At 40.8% G+C, this 22,325-nt stretch overlaps 1 protein-coding gene across 1 annotated transcript; it reads left to right on the top strand.

Annotated features, from left to right (window-relative positions):
- Positions 1 to 73: 73 nt before the first annotated feature.
- On the top strand, positions 74 to 5,143 carry MRPL32 (mitochondrial ribosomal protein L32). Its single transcript, XM_003930765.3, has 3 exons — positions 74 to 251; positions 2,435 to 2,616; positions 4,709 to 5,143. The coding sequence occupies exons 1-3, from the start codon at positions 122 to 124 to the stop codon at positions 4,961 to 4,963; spliced, it is 567 nt and encodes a 188-aa protein (XP_003930814.1). The 5' UTR covers positions 74 to 121; the 3' UTR covers positions 4,964 to 5,143.
- Positions 5,144 to 22,325: the final 17,182 nt, after the last annotated feature.

Here is a 22,325-nt window from a genome sequence, read left to right as displayed (position 1 = left end):
TGTTGTAGTTCTAGGAGGGGTGGCTTGCCCGATTCTGTGCCTGTGCGCATGCTGAAAGCAGGGGCGGAACTGGCATCCCGGGGCCTGAGAGAGAGAGAGGGGCAGCCTTCCGGCTGGGAAGATGGCGCTGGCCATGCTGTTGGTCGTGGTTCCGCCGTGGCCTGCGGCCCGGGGACTGCTTCGAAACCACTGGGAGCGACTACTGCGGAAGCTTCCGCAGGGCTGGCCGGGCTTTCCTAGTCCTCCTTGGGGTAGGTAAAGAAGGGCTCGGTGGGAGAAGGGCCTGATGACGCGACCCCAAGCAGCGCGTAGCGGACGCAACTCACACTCTTCGCCCTTAGCCCGGGTTCTGATCCGCGGCCGTACGTCGGGGACGTTGTTCCTGACATTCACATATTAGCGAGAACACAACGGCTGTTTTTGCCCCCCACTCCACCGCCAAAGAAAGAAAAAATCCTCTGCTTGATCCATTCGCACACAGAATGTAATCCAAGTTTGTGTCAAAGATAAATCATAGCCAGCCAGTAATTAAAGCGCTGAAAACAGATTTTATTCAGTAACTACTGCAGGTAAAGAGCTGAGCTCCATCCCGGGTTGTGCAGAGGTGACTTGGGCAGGGAGAATGAGCGAGGCGGGAGTGTGGGGGCTCAGTAGAGTCAAAGAAGTGTAGTACAGTGAAGTCAGTGCAAATGTGATTAGCCGGCTGTGTCTGCTAGCTCGCAGTTGTCGAAGGCAGGATTCTGTCCTGCAGAGACTGCCAGCCAGAGGCCCTATCCTTCCTAATGATTAGATTTCAAAGGAATGGCTCTCAGGGCCTTGAGGGGAACGCTTCCGAGTTAGCTGCAAAGGATACGTATTTACAATTATAAGCCCTTTCTAAGAAATGCTGTAAGGGAGTTCAGGGACCTATTTTCAGGGATATGTTGGCTAAAATAAATTGGAAATTTTCCAGGCAGCGTTGAGCTTTCTCAGGCAGGCACTTTAAAGGGGGGCCGAGGTCATCCTAGGATACAGCCTTATGCTGCTAGAAACTATGTTAGAGTTTGGTCAAGTTTCTTGAGTTCCGGGATTCGTATAGAGTTGTCCAGAGAGGACAGATCTGCAGGTCTCGCTTGGCATCAAAGCTCACCACTCTCTGACTCTCTTTTCTTTACCGCCCTGCCCTACACTATCCTCCCCTCCCCTCCCCCTCCTCCCTCTTTCCTCTCCCCTTCTCTCTCCTCCCCTCCCCGTTCCCTTCCTCCCTCCCTCCCTCTCTCTCTTTTCCCTCGCAGTACATGTTTTCTGTGGTGTTTGAGCACTGAGGAGATGAATTCTGTTTCCCTCTGAATTAATCTTAAGTATCTTGGATGTTGAAACTGTTAACTGTTTTGGCATTTACATTCCACTCAATTTCTAAGCAGCCCCAAAGTGATAACACCCAAATATACCAAGAAAATATATACCACTATAGGCCAAGCAATGTGCCAAGCTTTCTACATGTACTTCCTGGGATCATCTTGACAACAGTCCCATTAGGTGTCTATACTTTCCAGCTGAAGCAGTAGGCTCACAATGGTCCCAAGTTCACAGACAGTCCTGAGCCTGTGTTGTTAACCACCAGGCTATGCTTGGCATTACTTTTGGACATTGAAAAGAAATGCCAATTGTTAAGCGTTAGAGAGCTTTGTGTATTTTTAAGAGTTCTTAAGATCTAAAGAAGTATGGCACGTTTAAGGAATAGCAAAGAAAGGGTAAAGGAATCTCTTGATTTTATAAGCAATTCAGAAAAAGAAACTTTGGTAGTCACATAAATAAGGCCATATAGAGAAATGATGAGCTGGCTCTTTTTGTAGAGAGCAGATAGGAATCAAGATTAAATATGAGGAACTAAGTGACTTAAGGGGTTGTATGATAAAGGGCCTGACTCGGTTTGAATATAAGAAAGGGCCAATCAACAGTTATCTCAGTGCTGGTCAGAAGTATATTCAGGAAATCTGTTTAGATTTATTTATAAATTAATCAGGAACTTGCCTACCAAGTATTAATAGATTGTGGAGAGTTGAGCGATTCTTTGCTTGTTTTGTTCAAGTTAGGTGCCTATCAGAACCCTGTATTTTAGAGGTAAGAAACTTGATGGAATTTCACTGATTTCATTTCAGCAAGAAATGAGATCACTAAGATCACTCATTTCGGTAAGAAATGAGATCCACTAAGAAAAAATTCTGTGTTCCTTAAAATTGTATTGTACAAGCTTTAGTGTATTTTTAATAGCTAAGGTTTCCCATTATTGAGTTTCACATTCTGAATTTCATATGTCATCTTTGTGTGTGTGTGTGTGTGTGTGTGTGTTTGTGTGTATGTTTGACCATTGATTGTTAAGGAAAATGATATCTGTAAATAGAAATTTAGAAGCTAGAAACCAATTCTGTGTCTCTTACATTTTATTTCCTAGGACCAGCATTAGCAGTACAGGGCCCAGACATATTTACAGAGCCAGCAAATGATACCAGTGGAAGTAAAGAGAATTCTGGCCTTTTAGATAGTATCTTTTGGATGGCAGCTCCCAAAAGCAGACGCACCATTGAAGTTAACCGGTGTAGGAGAAGAAATCCTAACAAGCTTATTAAAGTTAAGGTAATGCATTAATTTTTGTGGGTATGCTTTTCCTCAAGTCCTCCATTGAATAAGTTCATGGCAGATTCCTATAGCCTAGGAATAAATTATTCTCAGATCATAGGTGTCTACTTTCCTCTGGCCTAAATGAAATGCAATATTCGCATTATGTATGCCTGCTGTTTTCTAGCCTAAATGTTAGAAACATAGTCAAGGAAGGTGTGAGTTTGGAGACGGAACAAGGAATGAGGCTGTGAAGTGCCTGTGTGACTTGAATTGTGAACTGTGTCAGTCTTGAGCTGTGTGAGTTTTGAACTACAGATGAGTAAACATCCTAACTATGCAGAGCCTAGAATTAAAGCTAGAAGCAGTAGGTATATTGACTCTTGGGTTTTACAAACAATTACATAATTATTTTTTAATCGTTTCCAAAAAAAAATACTGTGAAGGAAAACTTGAAAATAAGTAATAAAATAGCTATCATCTATTAAGTGTCTGTGATGTATCTCAGTGCCTTATGTTTATTATATCTCTGTGTCTTCACAATAGCCCTCCAAAGCAAATATGAATGCTTCATTTTTAGGATGAAGAAACTGAGGCAAAAACAATTTGCCTGTGGTCACACAGCTATTAAGCAGTAGGTTTTTGAGCTCATGTTCTTTTGAAATTTTTCTTTGTGTTCTCCTGTCCTCAGACAATTCCAGATTCTCCTCTCTGACAACATGGATGTACTGGCTTCATTGATCTAGTGAAAAGAAAAATGGCAGTGTGAATTATCTCTGATCTGTTAATGGATGGCTTTAACAGTGCTATCCACTGGCACTGTTGAAACTCAAGAACAGAAAACTGACTTTCATAAGCTTCCACATTCTGTTAGGCAAAACATTAGAACTTAAGCCAGAAAGTATTACAGGAGTACCATGTTTGGGTTGAACTTAAATGTAGAACTGAAAAACACTTTATTACTTAAGACTTAGAAGAATTCATAAATTTGCTCAAGAGGACTTAGGATTTTAGGAATGAGATCTTGCACACTACATGACTTCCTTGATTGCATTTATTCTGAGGGAATAGTTCTTATCCTGTGCATTTGTTTTCTTCCTTGAGTGATTTTCTGTAACACAGTTTATACTATGTAATATAGTGTGTGCTATATAATAACATATAGTGTATTATGTTGGGTACTTTGATCATGAAAAGAAGAGCACTTATCTGTGGGTGCCTTCATACCTTCCGTTGTACATGCAATCCAGTTTCCAATAGAGTGGAGTAAAATGAGAATATGGTTAAGCAAGTAAAAGTGGCAAGCCTCTTTCTTCCTTTCAGAGAATGAATTCTTTCGTTATCTGCCTCACAAATGTTAGTATATTAATCTTGTCAAGTGTTAAAGATTCTTTAATGTACCTGTTTACTATTTTTCTTCATGTTTCCTTTCAAACCTGTAGCTGATAAGTCTTTTAGAGGTTATAATTATTCTATTTTATAGTTAAAGTTAGATAGATATATATAAAAACTCATCAAAATACCCTTAAAATGTAACACATAAAAGAATTTTACATTAAGGAATAGTCTGTGTTCATTTTTAAAAAGAAAAATTGTACCATATGCCAAACCTGTATTCTATACAGGAATTTGAATTACACTCTGATAAAAAGGAGAAGCTGAGAAAGTCAACTTGTAATGTTCTTATCATCTTGTTTTCCCTAAGATAGATTGAAAGATAAAGGGAAGTCAATTTTCTTTGGTGTCTTATTTAAGATGCTGATTGTATGGGTCATTTCATTATGTTGGTGAATTCCTTATTTGATATTTAGTATTTGGAGTTAGAGGAAATGAGTTTTTTTGGTGTTTGTTTTTACATCTACAGCTGCTATGTTTAAGTAAAAATGTACCAGATTCAAGTTGACTGAATTCTAATTCTAGTTTTTCACTAATTCAAACTCAATGTTGCTTGTCTTCAGTCTTCCTGTTAAAGTGAGGGGGAACTAGATGGTGTATGATGATCAGCCTGAACATTCTAAGAAAGTTAAAATATAAGCATTTCTCCTGTCAGTGATTATTTGTTCATTATATTGCCTCTTGTTAAACTATGTTTTTGTTTGTTCTTTTAAAGAACAATATAGACGTTTGTCCTGAATGTGGTCACCTGAAACTGAAACATGTCCTTTGTGGCTACTGCTATGAGAAGGTGTGCAAGGAGACTGCAGAAATCAGACGACAGATAGGGAAACACGAAGGGGGCCCTTTTAAGGCTCCCACCGTAGACACTGTGGTGCTGTACTCGGGAGAGACGCCATCCGAACAAGATCAGGGCAAGAGGATCATTGAACGAGACAGAAAGCGACCATCCTGGTTCACCCAGAATTGACACCAAAGATGTTAAAATGATAACTTCACAGTAATCATTTCTCCTGAAATAGAGAAAGATTCTTTATGTTGTTGTGCTTGTTTTTAAATCATCAATATAGTTTAACACATTCTTTCTAAGCAGTTTTGTGTGGGATAATTTGAAGAATATATTATGAGTAAACTCTGAAAATGTTGTTTATCCAAAGGCTCAATGGATTATGTTTCTATTACATACAAGGTTTTAAGTAAACATAAAATTTCCAGAACAAAAATGAATTTAAAATTCATAGCAAGAATTCTGTGTTTTGGCTTTGATTTTGTTTGTTTGCCAGTGCTTTTTCTTAGACAAGAATACTTAACACAGATAACTATTTCAGCAACACCTGAAAATAGGCTATTATTTGCATTTTTAGTATTTTTTTTTAAGATGGTTGTTGTGGCAGTAAGAAAAGGTTTTGTTCTTTTTTTTTGGTCTTAGCAAATTAAAATTGCTTTTGGAGGAAATTACTTTTATGGAACATATTATACTAATTTACTTAGGTGCTAGAAGTACTTCTTTACATTTTACGTTAAATCAAAATCATATTCAGAATATATTAGATATAGGCTCTTTAACTTAACTTTCTACAGTTCATTTCTTATTTTCTTCTACCTCTCTAAATTCTGTGTCCACCTTGAGCCCAAGGTTTGCTATTTTGTTTCCTGCCTCATTCAAAATGGAAAAAAAAAAAAAGATGAGGGTAGCTATTTAAAACACATACGCAGTAATAAGCAACTTAGGTTAATTACAGTTAAAGGGGACATTGGTAGACAAGATAAAGCCCAGAAAAGTACAGCAAATACATGCTGCAATAACCTGAACACATACTATATTGGATAGCATGCTTAACTCTGAAATTTTTTTTTTTTTTTTTTTTTTGAGATGGAGTCTAGCTCTGTCACCCAAGCTGGAGTGCAATGGAGCATTCTTGGCTCACTGCAACCTCCACCTCCCAGGTTCAAGAGAGTCTCCTGCCCTCAGCTTCCAAACTAGCTGGGATTACAGGCACCTACTACCTTGCCCAGCTAATTTTTGTATTTTTAGTAGAGACAGGGTTTCACCAGGTTAGCTGGGCTGGTCTCCCAACTCCTGACCTCAGGTGATCTGCCCACCTTGGCCTTCCAAAGTGCCAGATGATAGGCTGAACTTTTTTTTTTTTTTAAATAAAGGAAGATTCACTTGCATAGATCAGTCTTCACAAAGTAAGACATAATCTAGAAGATGCATTACTATCTTGGTACTAAGGCCTAAAGAGTATTTCTCACATGGGTGTTCATAATAAAAATTGGGTAATGGTGCAGTCTATGTTAACATTCCTAGAGGTAAAATCGCCAGTTTTATTGGGTACAGTATAAGTCAACGATATGTTGAAGTGCAATTCAGTAAAAGCAAATCTTTAAAACTTCCAAAGTGTTGGAATCCCAGCAAATAGCTCTTTCAGGACTGGGCTTAATCCAAGCATAAAAAGTTGAAATTCCAGAGGAATTGGTTATCTGCATATTAAGACAATCCTCTACAGGTAATTATTTTTAACTGAGAAGTCATACACATGCTATGTGTCAAAGATATACTTGAGGTGAAATCAGTGGTTCATGAACACGGGTTGAATATATTCAACTGCCTACTCAGTATCCTCAGTTGACTGATGATAGGTTGCAAAGTGTATCTCCAGGTAACAAATTGTCCTTTGATAGTATGGACTGAATGTATTCCCCCAAAATTCATATATTGGTCAGGCTGCTATGGATATGAGAGAAAAAAAAAATATTGAAAGCCTAACCTCCAATGTAATGGTATTAGGAAGTGAGGCCTTTGAGGGGTAATTAGGGAATAAGGGAAGACCCCTTATGAATAAGATTGATGCTCTTAAAAGAAGAGACACGAGTTTGTTCTCTCTGCTGTCTGCCATGTGAGGTTCGAAGAAGACCATCTACAAATCAGGAAGCGGGTCTTCACTAGAAGCAAATCTGCCGACACCTTGATCTTGGACTTTACAGCTTCTAGAACTGTGAGATAAATCATTTAAGACACCCTGTTTGTTAATATCTTAACAGGCGCTCGAGCTAAGACAGAAGGCTCTATATGCAGGTGACCTAGTGAGAGTATGTAGGCAGAGTTACTGTTTTCTGTTTTCAATTCATGAACAGAGAAACTTATTATACAATGCATCCCCAAATTAGGCAGTTAATAGATAGCAAAACCAGATGTCTAGTTCATGTCAGAAAACGATGTCATAAAGGAGACTTTTAGGAAGGGGTTGTCCCCTCAAAGTTTTCTTTATATTTTATCACTTCATGCCTCTGGTTTTTAATATGGCAGAAAATCATTATGAGTTTGAATTAAACCATTTATGTCACTGATTCATGTTTTGAATAACAAGCTAGTTCCCTTGTCCCTACTTATTCCCTACAACCAGAAGATATTGAGACATTTTACTAGGTTATTTTGGAAGGAGTCATTCCTTGACTCTGACATCTCACCTTTTCTCCCTTTCACATCCAACCAGTGACCAAATCCACAAATCCCATTGGTTCTACCTTCAATATATACTTAGAATCTGACCATTTAACATGAAGATTTATGCATACATATTTTTTCTTAGAAAACCAAAATTAATTTTGGTGCACTATGGATGACCCCAGTTTAAGTAAATTGTGATCTTTTTAAAATACGATTTTTTTCATAAGTTGTGTGGTGTGACTTTTAAGTTAAAAATCTATTGTTTAAAGAAGTACAGGCCAGGTGCAGTGGGTCATAGCTGTAATCTCGGCAATTTGGGAGGCCGAGGCGGGTGGATCACAAGGTCAAGAGATCAAGCCCATCCTGGCTAACATGGTGAAACCCCATCTTTACTAAAAATACAAAAATTATCTGAGCATGGCAGTGTGCACCTGTAGTCCCAGCTACTAGGGAGGCTGCAGCAGGAGAATCACTTGAACCCAGGAGGCAGAGGTTGCAGTGAGCCAGGATCATGCCACTGCACTCCAGCCTTGCAACAGAGCGAGACTTCATCTCAAAAAAAAAAAAAAAAAAAAAAAAGTACATGAGTAGGGGCCTTTGTAACATTGGTGATAGGGGGATTGCCCTCCCACTCTCCTCAGAGAATTGTTTTGTCCACCTACCTCCACCGCCCCCCACCCCATGCAATTATATTTCAGGGGCAGGATTTGCCCCTCAATTTTTTCCAAACCTGTACTAAGGAATTCTGCTGTCTATGATTAGCGTTTTTCTGGCAAATATATGAACGTAGATGCTCTGTCTTCAGCTGCAACTCTTAGGGAGCAATTTCATTCCATGGTCTAGATTAGTGAATAACATTTCCATCTTGCCTTTGTAAACAGGATGGTGTCACTTCCAGCTGCTGTCCTCCCTATTTTTCAGCAAAGGGCATCCAGAAGAACAACACCTAAGGTGAATAGAGAGCATGTTCCCTGGTGCTCAGTGGAAGGTCCTGGGCTACTCTTTACCTTACTGACAACACTCCTTCCAGGGTCATGCCTTTGTGTGACCCTGCCCCTGTGTTCCTCTGCTGGCCCTGGTGACTGACTGTGTGCTCACCTCCTCCACGTTTGTGGAGTCGCTAGTGAGCATTAGGGATGCAATTTTGAGGAAAGACATGAGGAAAGTTATATGGTTAACAAGTTCCAGTCTCTGGGCCCTAGTATTCAAGCTCAGAGCCAGCTTGGCAGTTTCAGCCTTTAAACTCCCATCAGGAACTACTGCAATTTACTAGGCATCACCAAGTGTCTCCACTAGGGGGCAGCAGGTGAATTGCACTGAAATTCTCAAATGAAATAATAAACCATCAGGTCCAGCCATGGCGGGGACACTGTCTGTTTCTGCCAAAGCCATCAGCCTGTGGCTAGCAGACAGGATTACTGCAGGGAGAGAAAAGGCTGTGTCCAACGCTGAGTGAACGTTATAGGCTGCCAGCAAAACTGAGCTTCGCTCTCACTGTGTCGGGGGCTTCTCTTTCTCTGCCCTGGGTCAGTTCTGCTCTCCGCCAGTATACCCTGCTTGACCCTCATCTTTTCCAACCCTACATCCTTGGGTACATGCAGGCAGCTTAATTCTAAAATGCTTTACAAGACCATTTTTCAGGATAAAAGCTCTGAATGCTACCGCTATATAGCTCTTTCTCCAATATTCCTTAATATTAAATTTTGCTGACTAAAAAGAAGTACTGATTTTCTCACTGACATTTTTCTAATCAGTAGTACTCAACCAGTGGTGATCCCCTTCCCACTCCAGGGGACATTTGGCAATGCCTACAGACATTTTTGGTTGTCAGACTGGGGTGGGGGTTGGGGGATGGTGAGTACTACTGGCTTCCAGTGGGTAGAAGCCGAGGACGATGCTCGTTATTTCCCTCTATCAGACTCAATAAAATTATTTTTTTTAAAGTGACTTAAAAACATTTTAATTTTCTGGAAGTGTCACTAAGCCATCTTATTTTCTTCCATAATTTCAACACTCGTGATGAACCCTCAAGTCTATGTATTTAGATCTCATTTTTCTACTAATCTCCAGACACATGTTTCCAAATAATACAAGACTTCCATTAGAACGTGACATAAATCTCAAACACATCATAGCGTAACAACTTTTCCAAATCTCTCCCTATATATTCGCTTTGCTTGTAGCCTAGCTTGATTCGCTTATTCATTCAACAAATATGTCTAACATTTCTTTCCAATCATAGCACACTTCTGATTGACTAATGGACATTTCGGGGTAAGCACATTGAAAACAGAACTGCTGAGCACCCCATCCCTTACCCCACTAGCCAAACTTGTACCTCTTCCAAACCTTCCCACCTTGACAAAAATCAAGTTGCTCCAGCAAAATCCTACTCATTTTTTATTTCTCTTTTCTCATCCTACATAAGCAACTCAAAGCTTTGACTCTACCCCCATAACGTATCCTGAGTCCCAAGTAGCATTGAGTTTGGAGTGACAGGTAGGGGTGCCAGTGTAAGGAGAATGTGCTGGGAAGGGGCAAGAATGGGTTCTAGGGAGACAGGCTAAGGGTCTCTGGAAGAAGTCTAGGCTGGAGATGATGTAGCCCAGACCAGAATGGTGACCAAGGACAGAAAGAACTAGAGGAAATAGAGATGTGTATTTCAGAAGTGGAATTGGTGATGACTTGGTTGTAGAAATGCAAGCGAGAGGGAAACACGATAATTCCCTGGTTTCTGGCTTGAGTAACAGAGAATGTGATTAGGCAGCCTGTGAGAGGTGAGGGCAGATTATGCAGGAAACTCAAGAGACCCATTTTCAATAAGCTATATTTGAAATACTTATTGGACATCCAAACTGAGATGGCAAGCAGGCTAATGGATATGTGAGTATGTAAATTTGGAAACAGTCAGCAGATGGAGTGTATTTAAAGCCATTAAAATGAATGAGATTATCCACAGCAAGTACTCATGAAAGAAGAGAATCCTAAACTGAGCCCTGAGGAGGGGAAGCCTGTCGAGGAGGACATTAGACTGTCACGCCACGGATTCCAAGGAGGAGAGCATTTCAAGAAGAGGAAAGCAGCCATCCTGTCAAATGCTGCTGGGAGGTGAAGATGAGGATAGGAAAGTACCCAATGACTGTGGCAAATGGAATTCATCTGCAAGATGACAAAGTGATTTTATTTCAGTGTTGACGGCAGAAGACAGATTGGAATGGGCTAAAGAGAAGATGCTTGCTGAGGTGGTAGAGGCAGTGTTCCTAGACAGTTCTTCCCAAAAGTTTTCTTCTGCAAGGGAGTAGAGAAAGGAGGCAACAGCTAGCAGAAGACAGGGAATTAAGAAGCCACTGTGTGTGCGAGTGTCTGTGAGTGTGTGTGCTGCAAACTGAGAGATCAACATGTATTTATGCAGCTGGGAATTATCAAGCAGGAGAGGACACTGTTGATCCAATGATGCCAAGTTCAGGGGAGGTCTTTTTTTTTTTTTTCCCCCCCCCCTGAGACGGAGTCTTGCTCTGTCACCAGGCTGAAGCACAGTGGCACAGTCTCGGCTCACTGCAACCTCCGCCTCCTGGGTTCAAGTGATCCTTCCACCTCAGCCTCCCGAGTAGAGGGACTACAGGCGTGTGCCACCACGCCCAGCTAATTTTTGTATTTTTAGTAGAGATGGGGTTTCACCATGTTGGCCAGGATGGTCTCGATCTCTTGACCTCGTGATCTGCCCACCTCGGCCTCCCAAACTGCTGGGATTACAGGCGTGACTCACCGCGCCCGGCTCAGGGGAGGTCTTTAATGCAGCTCTATCATGAGAGGATGGGCCTCAAGGCTTGCCCTTGTTAAGAGAAATGCATTCTCTATTGTTACACCTGAAGGTTAAACCAGGAGGAAGACCTAGGACAATACCTTAGAAGCCGGATCCATTTTCCTACTTTTCTGGAATATGTTGATATGGTTTGGATCTGTGTCCCCACCAAATCTCCCATTGAAACATAATCCCTAATGGTGGTGGGGCCTGGTGGAAGGTGATTGGATCAGCGGGGGCAGATTTCTTATGAATGGTTTAGCACCATCTTCCTGGTACTGTCTTCACGATAGTGAGCGAGTTCTCGTGAGATCTGGTCATTTACAAGTGTGTAGCGCCTCCCTCGCTCTTTTCGCTCCCGCTTTAGCTATGGAATGTGCCTGCTCCTCCTTTGGCTTCCACTATGATTGGAAGCTTCCTGAGGCCTCACCAGGAGCAGATGCTGCTATGCTTCCTGTACAGCCTGCAGAACCGTGAGCCGATTAAACTTCTGTTCTTATAAATTACTCAGTCTCAAGTGTTTCTAGCAATACAAGAATGAACCAATACACATGAGTAGAAGCCTGAGTGTCTGAACCTCCCGTCACCACAGCCCCATCTATAATTTTGCTCTTCATGTTTTTCTACCACTAGATTTAGACAAAGCAAATAATTCTATTCAGTCAAATTTATCGATAATTTAATGGCCAGCGTCATATGGCATGTGTTTTTCTAAAGGTTTAATGCTTATTTTTGCTGATTTTATCTTGCAGAGTATGAAGACCAGGGAAGTCAAAGAGTGTACTTCTAGTTAGCATAGGATGTAGTTTATAGGGGGTTAAAAATAGCAAAGGTAAGAAACATTCTCAAAGCTTTTAAAAAAGTTATTGCCAGTAAATTTCCTCATTTAAAAACTATATATTTATCAATGTTTATTAATATATGTACAGATATTTACTATTTTGAAAATATTTATTAACATATTCTTTACATTGAGCTCAAAATCATTTCTCTTCAATATGAGAGGGGCATCACTCAACACCTATTATGTGTCAGGCATTTTGCCTATGTTAATCCTGAAGATAATATTACGTACGGAGCAGAGGGTAATAATTACCGTCACTATTTATTAGTGTTTTCTATGCATCAGGCACGGTGCCAAAAGTTTTGTATAAATTACTGTTGATATAAAGGACAAAAATCTGAGGCTAAATTAATATAAGTAGAGAGCTTATTTGGGCCAAGTTTGATAACTGCAGCCCAGAAACATAAATTCAAGTTGCCCTGAATATACACTCAGATAAGCAGCAGTTACGAGCAGGTTTTCTTTTCTTTTTTTTTTTTTTTTTTGAGACGGAGTTTCACTCTTGTTACCCAGGCTGGAGTGCAATGGTGCAATCTCGGCTCACCGCAACCTCCGCCTCCTGGGTTCAATTCTCCTGCCTCAGCCTCCTGAGTAGCTGGGATTACAGGCACGCGCCACCATGCCCAGCTAATTTTTGTGTTTTCAGTAGAGACGGGGTTTCACCATGTTGACCAGATGGTCTCCATCTCTTGACTTCGTGATCCACCCGCCTCAGCCTCCCAAAGTGCTGGGATTACAGGCTTGAGCCACCGCGCCCGGCACCAGCAGGTTTTCAAAAGAAAAAAAAAAAAAAAAAGAAGCCATTTCTAAGTTGTTTACAAAAATCTGCATTAAATAGCACAAGCTGTTGATTGGCTATACATTGTTCTTTGTAACACGTATTCCAGAAACAGAAAATAGCAGTGAGCCCTCAAGTCAGGAACAAAATAATCTTAAACAATTGCCGCAGGTGGGGGTCGTGACAGAAGACTGATGTTCTCGTCTCTCTGAGCCTTTTTACAAAGGTCTGCAAAGGCTCTCTGAGGCTTTTGCAGACCTCACATAGTGTAGGCTGCTCTAAGCTATTTTTCTTTTCTTACTACTTATTAAATTTTTATATGGCATATTATAAAATTTTAACTGGTATTTTTTTCTGTGACATGTTCTTGTGTCTTTTGGTCTGATTCAGAGAGCCAGATCATTTTATTCATTTTTCCCAAGGAAAGAAAAGCAGAAAGTTGGAGTGCGAAGCATTTCAAAATCCTAGCCTTTTTGGGGGAAAAAGCAAAGAACTAAAGTTTTGGAAAAACGATTGGGGGAAACACATGTTTATTTAGTAGCCGGGCTTTTCTGCCTCAAGATCTAGACAAAAATGCCCTAGGCCAGAGGAGTGGGAGGGAAGCTGTCTGAGGGAAGCCAGCAAGCTTGTCCAACCCACCTTATGTTGTGGTTGTTACTGTTCTGTTTGTTTTGTTTCTGGCTTTTAGCAGCCTGAAGCCATGGTTTTCACTTTCTGTCTCTTGGGCTGAGCAGAAAAGAGGGCTAAGGAAGGGGCTTTACAGGCCCAGCTAGAAATAAAAACTAAGAACCCATGACTGTATTCTCTGCCCTGGACAACTCTGTCAGAGAGCAGGAGTCTGAAAAAGATCCCTGTCCTGTCCACCTCACCCAGTCCCCAGCCACGGTGCACCCCCACAGGGAGGGCTGCTGTAAGCTTTTTGGGTGGAGCCCCAGGGAGACAGAAAGACTCCCAGGAGGAAGTGGATGTGTGGTGTTTTTAGATGAGTGGAGCCCTTTGTAGTATTTCAGAGACGTGAAAGAACACAGCAGTCTCTGGTCCTGATAAGATTAGGCAGACAGGAACCAAGGATGACCATTCAGATCTTAAGTACATGAAGACTAAGGGCCAGAAGTCGGATGACTTCTCATTGGATGCTGAGAGTCCCCATTCTCTCTGGTATCACTAGGCAAGCCCACCAACAATTAAAGAAAAAAAGTAAAAGCGTCTGTAGGAAAGACAGTGTGCTGTGTGTGTGCGCATGTGTGTATGTGTGTGTTGGGCACAAAGGGAACTCATTGTCCCAAGCTGGCACTCGTGTCACAATCTGGTGCAACAGAGCGTCGCAGTAGGAATTAGGTGACCCTGTGATGTACATTTGGGTGTAGAAGCAAAGTTTTGCCAATGTCAAACCAGCAAAGGGGCTAAGTTTTGAGCCTAAACTGACTCTAAATTCTAAATCCTGGGGACTCTAACACTATGCTAGATTGCCTTGGGATTTATAGATGGTGAACGTGACTCACGGGAAGATGAAAACACCTCCCACAATCCAGAGCTCATGGAGCGAAGTTAGTGTGTGAACCCAGTCTTGGCTCTTTCTTCACATGCCTCATTGCCTCCTTAGAGTTAGGATGTACTAATTTTAGAGATGCACTTTTTCTTTTTCTTTTTTTGAGACAGTGTTCTACTCTGTCACCCACAGTGGAGTACAGTGGCGCCATCTCGGCTTACTACAACCTCTGACTTCTGAGTTCAAGCAATTCTCATGCCTCAGCCTCCCAAGCAGCTGGGACTACAGTCGCGTACCAGCATGCCCGGCTAATTTTTGTATTTTTAGTAGAGACGGGGTTTCACCTTGCTGGCCAGGCTCGTCTCGAATTCCTGACCTGAAGTGATCCGCTTACCTTGTTTTCCCAAAGTGCTGGGATTACAGGTGTGAGTCACTACACCTGGCCAGCTATACTTTTTAAATTCTAAAACACTGTATTCATTTGTCAGTCTCTGAAATGAAATATGGATATTTACAGCAAAATAGGTTATAATCGTTTGAAAGGAAATGTCTAGTCCAGCGATTTCATTTTGGAATAAGAGGTGTTCCTGGAGAGGGCATAGAAGATGCAGTCCCCATGAGCTCTCAGTATTTATTCCCAGGAATGGACTGAGATAGCAAAAGATTCTTGTAGCTAAAGACAGTTAAGGATCGTGTTTGTGCTTATGTTGCTCTGGGTATCTCACAAATTTTGGGGGCCCACCAGTCATCACAAACCCATCAATTCATTGCTTTGAATATCTCACAAATTTCTGGGGGGCTGCCAGTCACCAGATGGGCCCTCCTAGGATCGAACCTCCCAAGGATTAACCAGGCAACCAGGGTTGAGACCACTTACAGATGGGACCGCTTACGACAGCCTATGCTGAAGTGTGGCTGGTTTGGAACAAAGTGTGTGCTACTTAAAATATTACTTTTCTTGGGGGTTCTAATTTGTTTAGTCTGGCCACTGACTGTGAGCAGAACATCACACCTCTCAGATGGCAGAGACCAAAAGAGAGCACTTTCTCACGACTCAAACTCTCAAGGATATAAAATAAGATGAGAGGGGAACCTCATCCAGTTTTATTTTGGAGACTTATAGCAAAATGTGTCTAAATAGACAAAAGTCTGGTCAAAACCACAAAACTCTGCAGTTTGCAAGGCCAGCCTGAACAATAGGCTTATTGGGATTTTAGGCCCATGTTCTACCCTCATGGTACTGTGAAAATCAGTAATTCAAAATCTAAGCTGTTGAAACTCTAAATTATGTTTGAGCCTTAAAGGGATGTGATTATTGTATCTGAGTCACATGACAGGTAGCTGTAAACTTTGTTTCTCTGACAATAGATTAAGCCTTCTACCTTACCTGCATTGTTTTGTAAAATGTTGTAATGACTGAAGGGCACCAAGGAAGACCCCTTCCCTCTACACTGTTGATCTTCATTATAGATTAACCTCCCTCTTAGCTTTCTCACACGAACACTTCTTGGCTATCACATTGTCTTAAGGTGGAAGGTTAGATTCACTCTTTCATTTGGCAAGGAAATGAAAACCAGCTATAAAGAAAACAAGTCATACAGAAAAGAAACAAATAGTACCTAATTAATTTCTTATAATTTGTATAGAAAATGTTGAGATCCTATTAAATTTCTTTGTCTTCTTCCTATATAAGCAAGAACTTAACTTTTAACTTCAGAGCACTGATCCCATTTCTCTAGAGTTTATGAGTCCCAGAATGACCATTCCCAGCTTTTCACTTGAATAAACGCCTTAAAACTGGATTCTGACCCTTTTTACTATATTATTTCAGGTTGACATATCTGGCTACCCAAGAAGGGACCCAAAGTAAATCTTACCTTCACCCCCGCTGCTTTGTCAACCAATGCCTGGTACCAGCAGGACTGTTTTTATCCAATTGACTCTTGCCGAAGTTTGCAGCAGGCCTTGGCGAGGCCCCTCCTGGGTTCCAAACATTCTCTCTGATGCCTCCCACCTTATTACAAGGTCCCATTCCTCAGAGTAAACACTTGGTCCAAATGGTAGGTGTTATCAATACTCCTGCATCAGCACATGTCTCAACCTGTAACTCTGCATTACTTAGTTCCCAAAGACTGAAATACAGTAACTAGATTTTTTTCTAATTGCCACTTTCATAAGGCTACAAACATGTCCTGGTAATTATTTGCATGTTTTCTTATTGGGTAGAAGCATTTCCCTGAAGAAGAGCAATAGCCTTAACTTTAAGAATTATTGTAGAAGAAGTTATTCCAACCTGGGCACTTCATTGGAACTTCATAGCAACAGAGATACGCACTTCACTGGAGAGATAATTCAATCAGCATGTAGCATCTGGCCTATTTTTCAACATTTCCATTTTGCTTATTACTCCCCATCATCTGGGTTAGTAGAATGCACAAACGGAATAATAAAAACTCAACTGGCAAAATTAACTGAGGCTTTTAAAATTCCTTGGCCCAAATCCCTTCCATTGGTTTTGCAAAACAAAAGATTTCCTCCGTTTGGTAAATTCCAGTTATCTCCATTGAAAATAACAGGCAAACCTATGAAAATGTCTCCTAGAAATTGTGTCTCCTCATTACTTAGTAAAATAATCTTTTCATAGGGAGCTTTCTGGAAACATAAATCTAAAGAACCACAGAATTGAACCTGGAGATTTTTGTCTATTGGAAACATTTCTCAAAGGACTCTCTTCAACCAGGATACAATAAATAAACTTCACCAGGTACTTCTTACTATTCTTTGTGCTGGTAAACTAGAAGACATAGACTCCTGAATTCACATCTCACATCGAAGGAAAACGGAGCCTCCTGAGTAGACTGTTTCACCAGAGGGTAATCTTCTGCTTAAGTTAAGGTGACGCCCAATTGAGAAGAAGATGGCAGCAGACATGGCTGGCTCTCCCAAGACCTGGACCAGGTCTTTACCTAAATTAATGCTTAATGTTAACAATTGTTAATAGATGAGGAACATTTTATTTTGCAAGCTTCCACTAAACTTCTTTTTCTTCTTAGTTCTTATGCCTTGGTACTACTATATCACTTGTTGCCCATAAAGCAACCTCTTTTTGCAATGGGCTCAAGACAATACTAATAGGTTACAAAAGGATGCTCACTGGGTATGTGGTCGCATGTCCCTTTCCAGTAGTTCTGGCTTGGCCATGGTGGAAATCTCTTCACCAAGGACACGATTGGATAGAATATGAGAAATATTATATATCCATGTTTCTCCAGAACAGTTATTGGTACATAGTGCTAGTATGACTAAACCTAATGACCATCACTGGTCTGTTACTAATAGCTTACAAAATAAAGGGTAAGGGAAGAACTTCTCAGTAAAAGGAACTAATTCACTAGCTTTAATGCTGTGCTGCCGCAATTGAGAGATGAAAGAGACACGGCCCCAACTGAGAAACAAGACTGTAATCAAATGTAGGTTCAGCCGCTCACCACTTGCAAAACTGAATAACAAGGACAAGGTGCGGTAGAAGGAGAATGACTTCATTTTCCAAACTTACAGCGGGGACGTGGTTCAGGCTCCTCCCTTAATGAGACTGCTTCAAAATTCTTGGGCAAAATGCTAGGGTTTAAGAAGGGGAAGTTTGATATGGAGGATATGCGGTGGGTGGGTGTTGGGGGCATGCGGTGGGTGGGTGTTGGGGGCATGCGAGGCAGTGCTGGTCTATGTGGCCTGTTTTGATTACTTGAGTTATTTCCCATCTTGAGAATGGGTTGGCACCATCTCAGGCTTGGCCAGGTTGTAAATTAGCTGCAGCCTTGAAGTAATCTCCTGGTGGGGCATAATTCCATAGGCACCTGGATTGTCTCAAGATTCAATCTCTCAGACTTCTAAGCAAACATAATTAGATAAGCTAGCAATGCAAGGGAGTGCCTGGTGGAAAGAAGGAGAGTAAAGGATATTATTTCATTACTAAAAAATTAATATAAACGACTGCCAAAGGCAAAGGAAAAAATCCTTAAAAATCAGGCACTCGGTTATAAGAAAATTCAACTTCCGGATCATATAACACAAATTCAAGATGGATTTATCTGGCTTATTCTCTCTCATCAGCTCAGCTACTTAGTCTCTTTATGTCGGGAACAGAGAAATTCAATTTAAGTTACCTGGCCTAATTGCATCAGAAATATGGAATGGATACCCAAAGGACAGTGTTTCCACACCATTATATTGCAAAATACTGACTGGCCTGCCACTGAATAGAAACGACAACTGAGTATTTCTTGGTTAGCTTCAAATGGAACGTTTTGGCCGTGTGGCACCAATCTATGGCCATGGTCACCCCCAGGATGGCTAGGACAATGTTCTTTGGGTTATGCTTGTGCACAAGGTTAAATAGTTCATACCCTGTCAAAACCTGCAAATTGTCCTTATTTACACATTTACAATCTTGCTGGGCTTGTTCTGTGTTCCATTGGTATGATCATTTAGCTCCTGTCTTCATCCCACAACTGCGTATTGAGGATGGCATTTGGCATGTAAAGGCCCTGATCAGTTACACACAAAAGGCCCTGTTAAACAAGGAAGTTGCTGTTACAGGAAAGGCTGTATTACCCAGCAGGCTTTAGACACACCCACTGCAGCCGAAGCTATCATTATACAAACTGAATGTTGTGTCTATATCCTAGATGAGTCTAATAACATTAGTAAATTAGTGGCTGATATGAAAACCTCAATAACCAACTTGTCAGATCCAAAATCATCTCTAAGTGACTAGCTAAGTAGATGGTTTGGATCCTGGATAACTTAACAGCAAAAGCTGTTACTTATTCTAGGAATTGTAATTGCATGTTGTGTTTTGTTCTGGTTTTGTCTACACTGTTGTTAGATCATTTGTTTAAAATGGAGTCAACATGTGACTGAAAAGACCAAAATAATGGTCACCCAAATAATTACATAAATTGAACATACAACTATTGAGCCTGACTCGCAAAATCACTTTCTTTATGTTCATTTAAATTCAGCCTATATTACATCAGCTTACAGCTGGTTTAATCATCCTTTGCCATGGGACATGACATTCTAGGAATGAGCCTTTCTAGTGACATGGGATCAAAACTTCTGAACATAAAAGGAATCCAACCATTAAATTTATCTATGATGGTTTCTTCAAAAAGTTCTTGAAGAACTTTCCTCCAAAAAGAGGAAAAATATTAAAAAGTCATCCAAATTGAAGCTGTTGGAACTCTAAAATTATTTTGAATCTTAAAGGAATGTGATTATGGGCCCGCATCACATAACAGACAGCTGTTATCTTTGTTTCTCTGATTATAGATTAAGCCTCCTTCCTTACCTGCATTATTTTGTGTTTATAAAATGATGTGAATGACAGAAGGTCACCAAGGAAGATCCCTTTCTTTTCCCCTGTTGATCTTTATTGTAGATAAACCTCCCTCTTATCTTTCTCACACAAAGACTTCATGACTATCACATTGTCTTAAGATGGACTGTTAAATACACTCCCGAAAATTGGAAAGGAAATGAAAATCATCTATAAAGAAAACAAGCCATACAGAGGAAAAAAAACCTGCAAATAATTAGTTATAACTCTTAAACCAGTATACAGGAAATGTAATCCTGTTATATTTTTTTGTGTTCTTCCTATATAAGCAAAAACTTAACTTTTAACTTCAGAGCACTGACCCTATTTCTCTGGAATCTGTGTGTCCCAGAATGGCCATTCCCACATTTTCACTTGAATAAACTCTTTAAAACTAGATTCTGACCTTTCTTAGTACTTCAGATTGACACAACCCCTCTTTATGACAGAACAACACAGAAAGACAAAGGAAAAGACTAGTTCTGGGAGGAAAAAAACAATGTGAATTTTCATACCAAAAAATATACCAGTGTTGCTATACCTAAGACTAGGCTCACACATCCTTTTCCTCCATTAATCAAGACTTGCAGCTGGGAGCCGTGGCTCGTGCCTATAATCCCAGCACTTTAGGAGGACCAGGTGGGTGGATCACCTGAGGTCAGGAGTTTAAGATCAGCCCTGCCGGCACAGTGAAAACCCATCTCTACTAAAACCACAACAATTAGCAACATCATTAGGTAGCAGTGTGCACAGCTGTAATCCCAGCTACTCAGGAGGCTGAGGCATGAGAATTGCTTAAACCTGTGAGGAGGAGGTTGCAGCAAGCCAAGATAGTGCCACTGCACTACAGCCTTGGCTACAGAGTGAGACTCTGTCTCAAAAAAAAAAAAAAAAAAGACTTTGGAGATGAAAAAGGACAGTGACTTTTACTGTCCCCTGGACCAGACTGCACAAGGAGAGGCTTGGAGCCTGGCTGGTAAGAATTTCTTATCCTATTGGTTTGTTTGGTCCTGGGCTTCCTTGACTGTGGCTTCCAGAAAACTAGAGCAGTTTTGTTATCCTGCTCACAGTGCAAAACTGTAGGGGCCGAGGGAAACTTCCCCTGTACCCTCTAAAAGTTCACTGAAAATCAACTGACAAAAGCCAGGTTGATAGAAAAAGTATACAAATTTATTAACGTGTGTGAGGGACTCAAACAGCGTTTACCCCAATCTCCTAATGGGGAACAGAAGCTTCTATACCCTTTTTCATAGAGGAGAATGGATATAGGGAATGTAGCCAGTTCTTTTAAGGGGTAGTAAATGATTATTAGGGAAAATGAATGGAATAGTGATACAAAAATTAACTTGTAAATGATAATGATCTTTAGAATGTGAGGTGGAGAGGCAGGCATCATTTTGCGGAAAAGTTTATCCAGGTGTGGTTACATTCTTCAATCTTCTTTTCTGCTGTAATGAGGTAACGGGGAGGGAATAGGCAATTATATTTCTTTTGGCAAGAAGCTTTCTTGGTAAGATAAGGAAATTTCAGAAACAGTCGCTGTCTGTGCTGGGGAAAGGAAGGAGGGAGAAGAGAAAAGACAGGGTTAGAGGGAGCTTCATTCTAAGGCTATTTCTGAGTCCTTTCCATTTTCCTTTTTTTTTTTTTTTTCGTTTTTATTGAGATGGGGGTCTCACTATGTTGCCCAGGCTGGTCCTTGGCTCTAGCAATCCTCCTGCCTCAGCCTCCTGAAGTGCCAGGACTATAGGCATGAGCCATGCACTGGGCCTCAATTTTCAAGAGCATGCAGTATGCCCAAGTGTCGTATTCTGGGGAATCATTTTCTATATCCCAAACACTGTATTTCTGGGTGTCTGTTTATGTATCTGTCAGGATACTGTGTTCAGCTACGGCAACAAACTCACACAAGGTCTCCGTGACTTTATACAACAAAGGTCCGTCTGGTTCATGTTACATGCCCTTTGCCAGTCAGCCAGGAGCTCTGTTTTGTGTCCCTGTCATCCTGACTTGGGTCCACACTAAAGGAGCAGCCACCATCTAGAACATCGTGTAGCCTTGGCAAACGGAAAAGAAAGGTGAATCATGCTTCCTCTAACAACTTCACGGAAAAGTGGTGCCCATCACTTTCACTTATATTTTATTGGCAAGACAAAATTCAAGTGGGTGGATGTGATATTGTGAAATACATATTTGGTTTTTGTCCCCATTTCCTGGCATACAGCTCCTAAGTGTGAAAAGAGCTAGCTCCTGGAGTGATAAGAATGTCTTTTGTATGCTAATGAATGACTAGTGGCTAGCAGTCCCTAAATAGCTTCAGGACGGGGACTGGTCATGGAGAGACCTAGGCAGGATCAGAGGTGGGCACTGGGCATAAGTGATTTTGCATTTTCGTGAGTGTATCTTTGTTTTTTAACTTTTCTGGTATTTTTTGCCTAACCTAGTATTTTTGTATTTCATAGTTTTGATTAAATGGCTTACACTCATAGTGAAATTGGCGTATTTTCTATATCTGTGATGCTTGTAATGTGTCCTGCTTTTTATTCTTCTTTGTTGTATACTTTTTTTGTTGAATATTAAATTTTCATCTTACA

The sequence above is a fragment of the Saimiri boliviensis genome, chromosome 10, assembly GCF_048565385.1.
Source record: "Saimiri boliviensis isolate mSaiBol1 chromosome 10, mSaiBol1.pri, whole genome shotgun sequence".
Lineage (NCBI taxonomy): Eukaryota > Metazoa > Chordata > Mammalia > Primates > Cebidae > Saimiri > Saimiri boliviensis.
The sequence above is the reverse complement of the archived record's forward strand: the minus strand, read 5'-3'. Positions and strand labels throughout refer to the sequence as shown.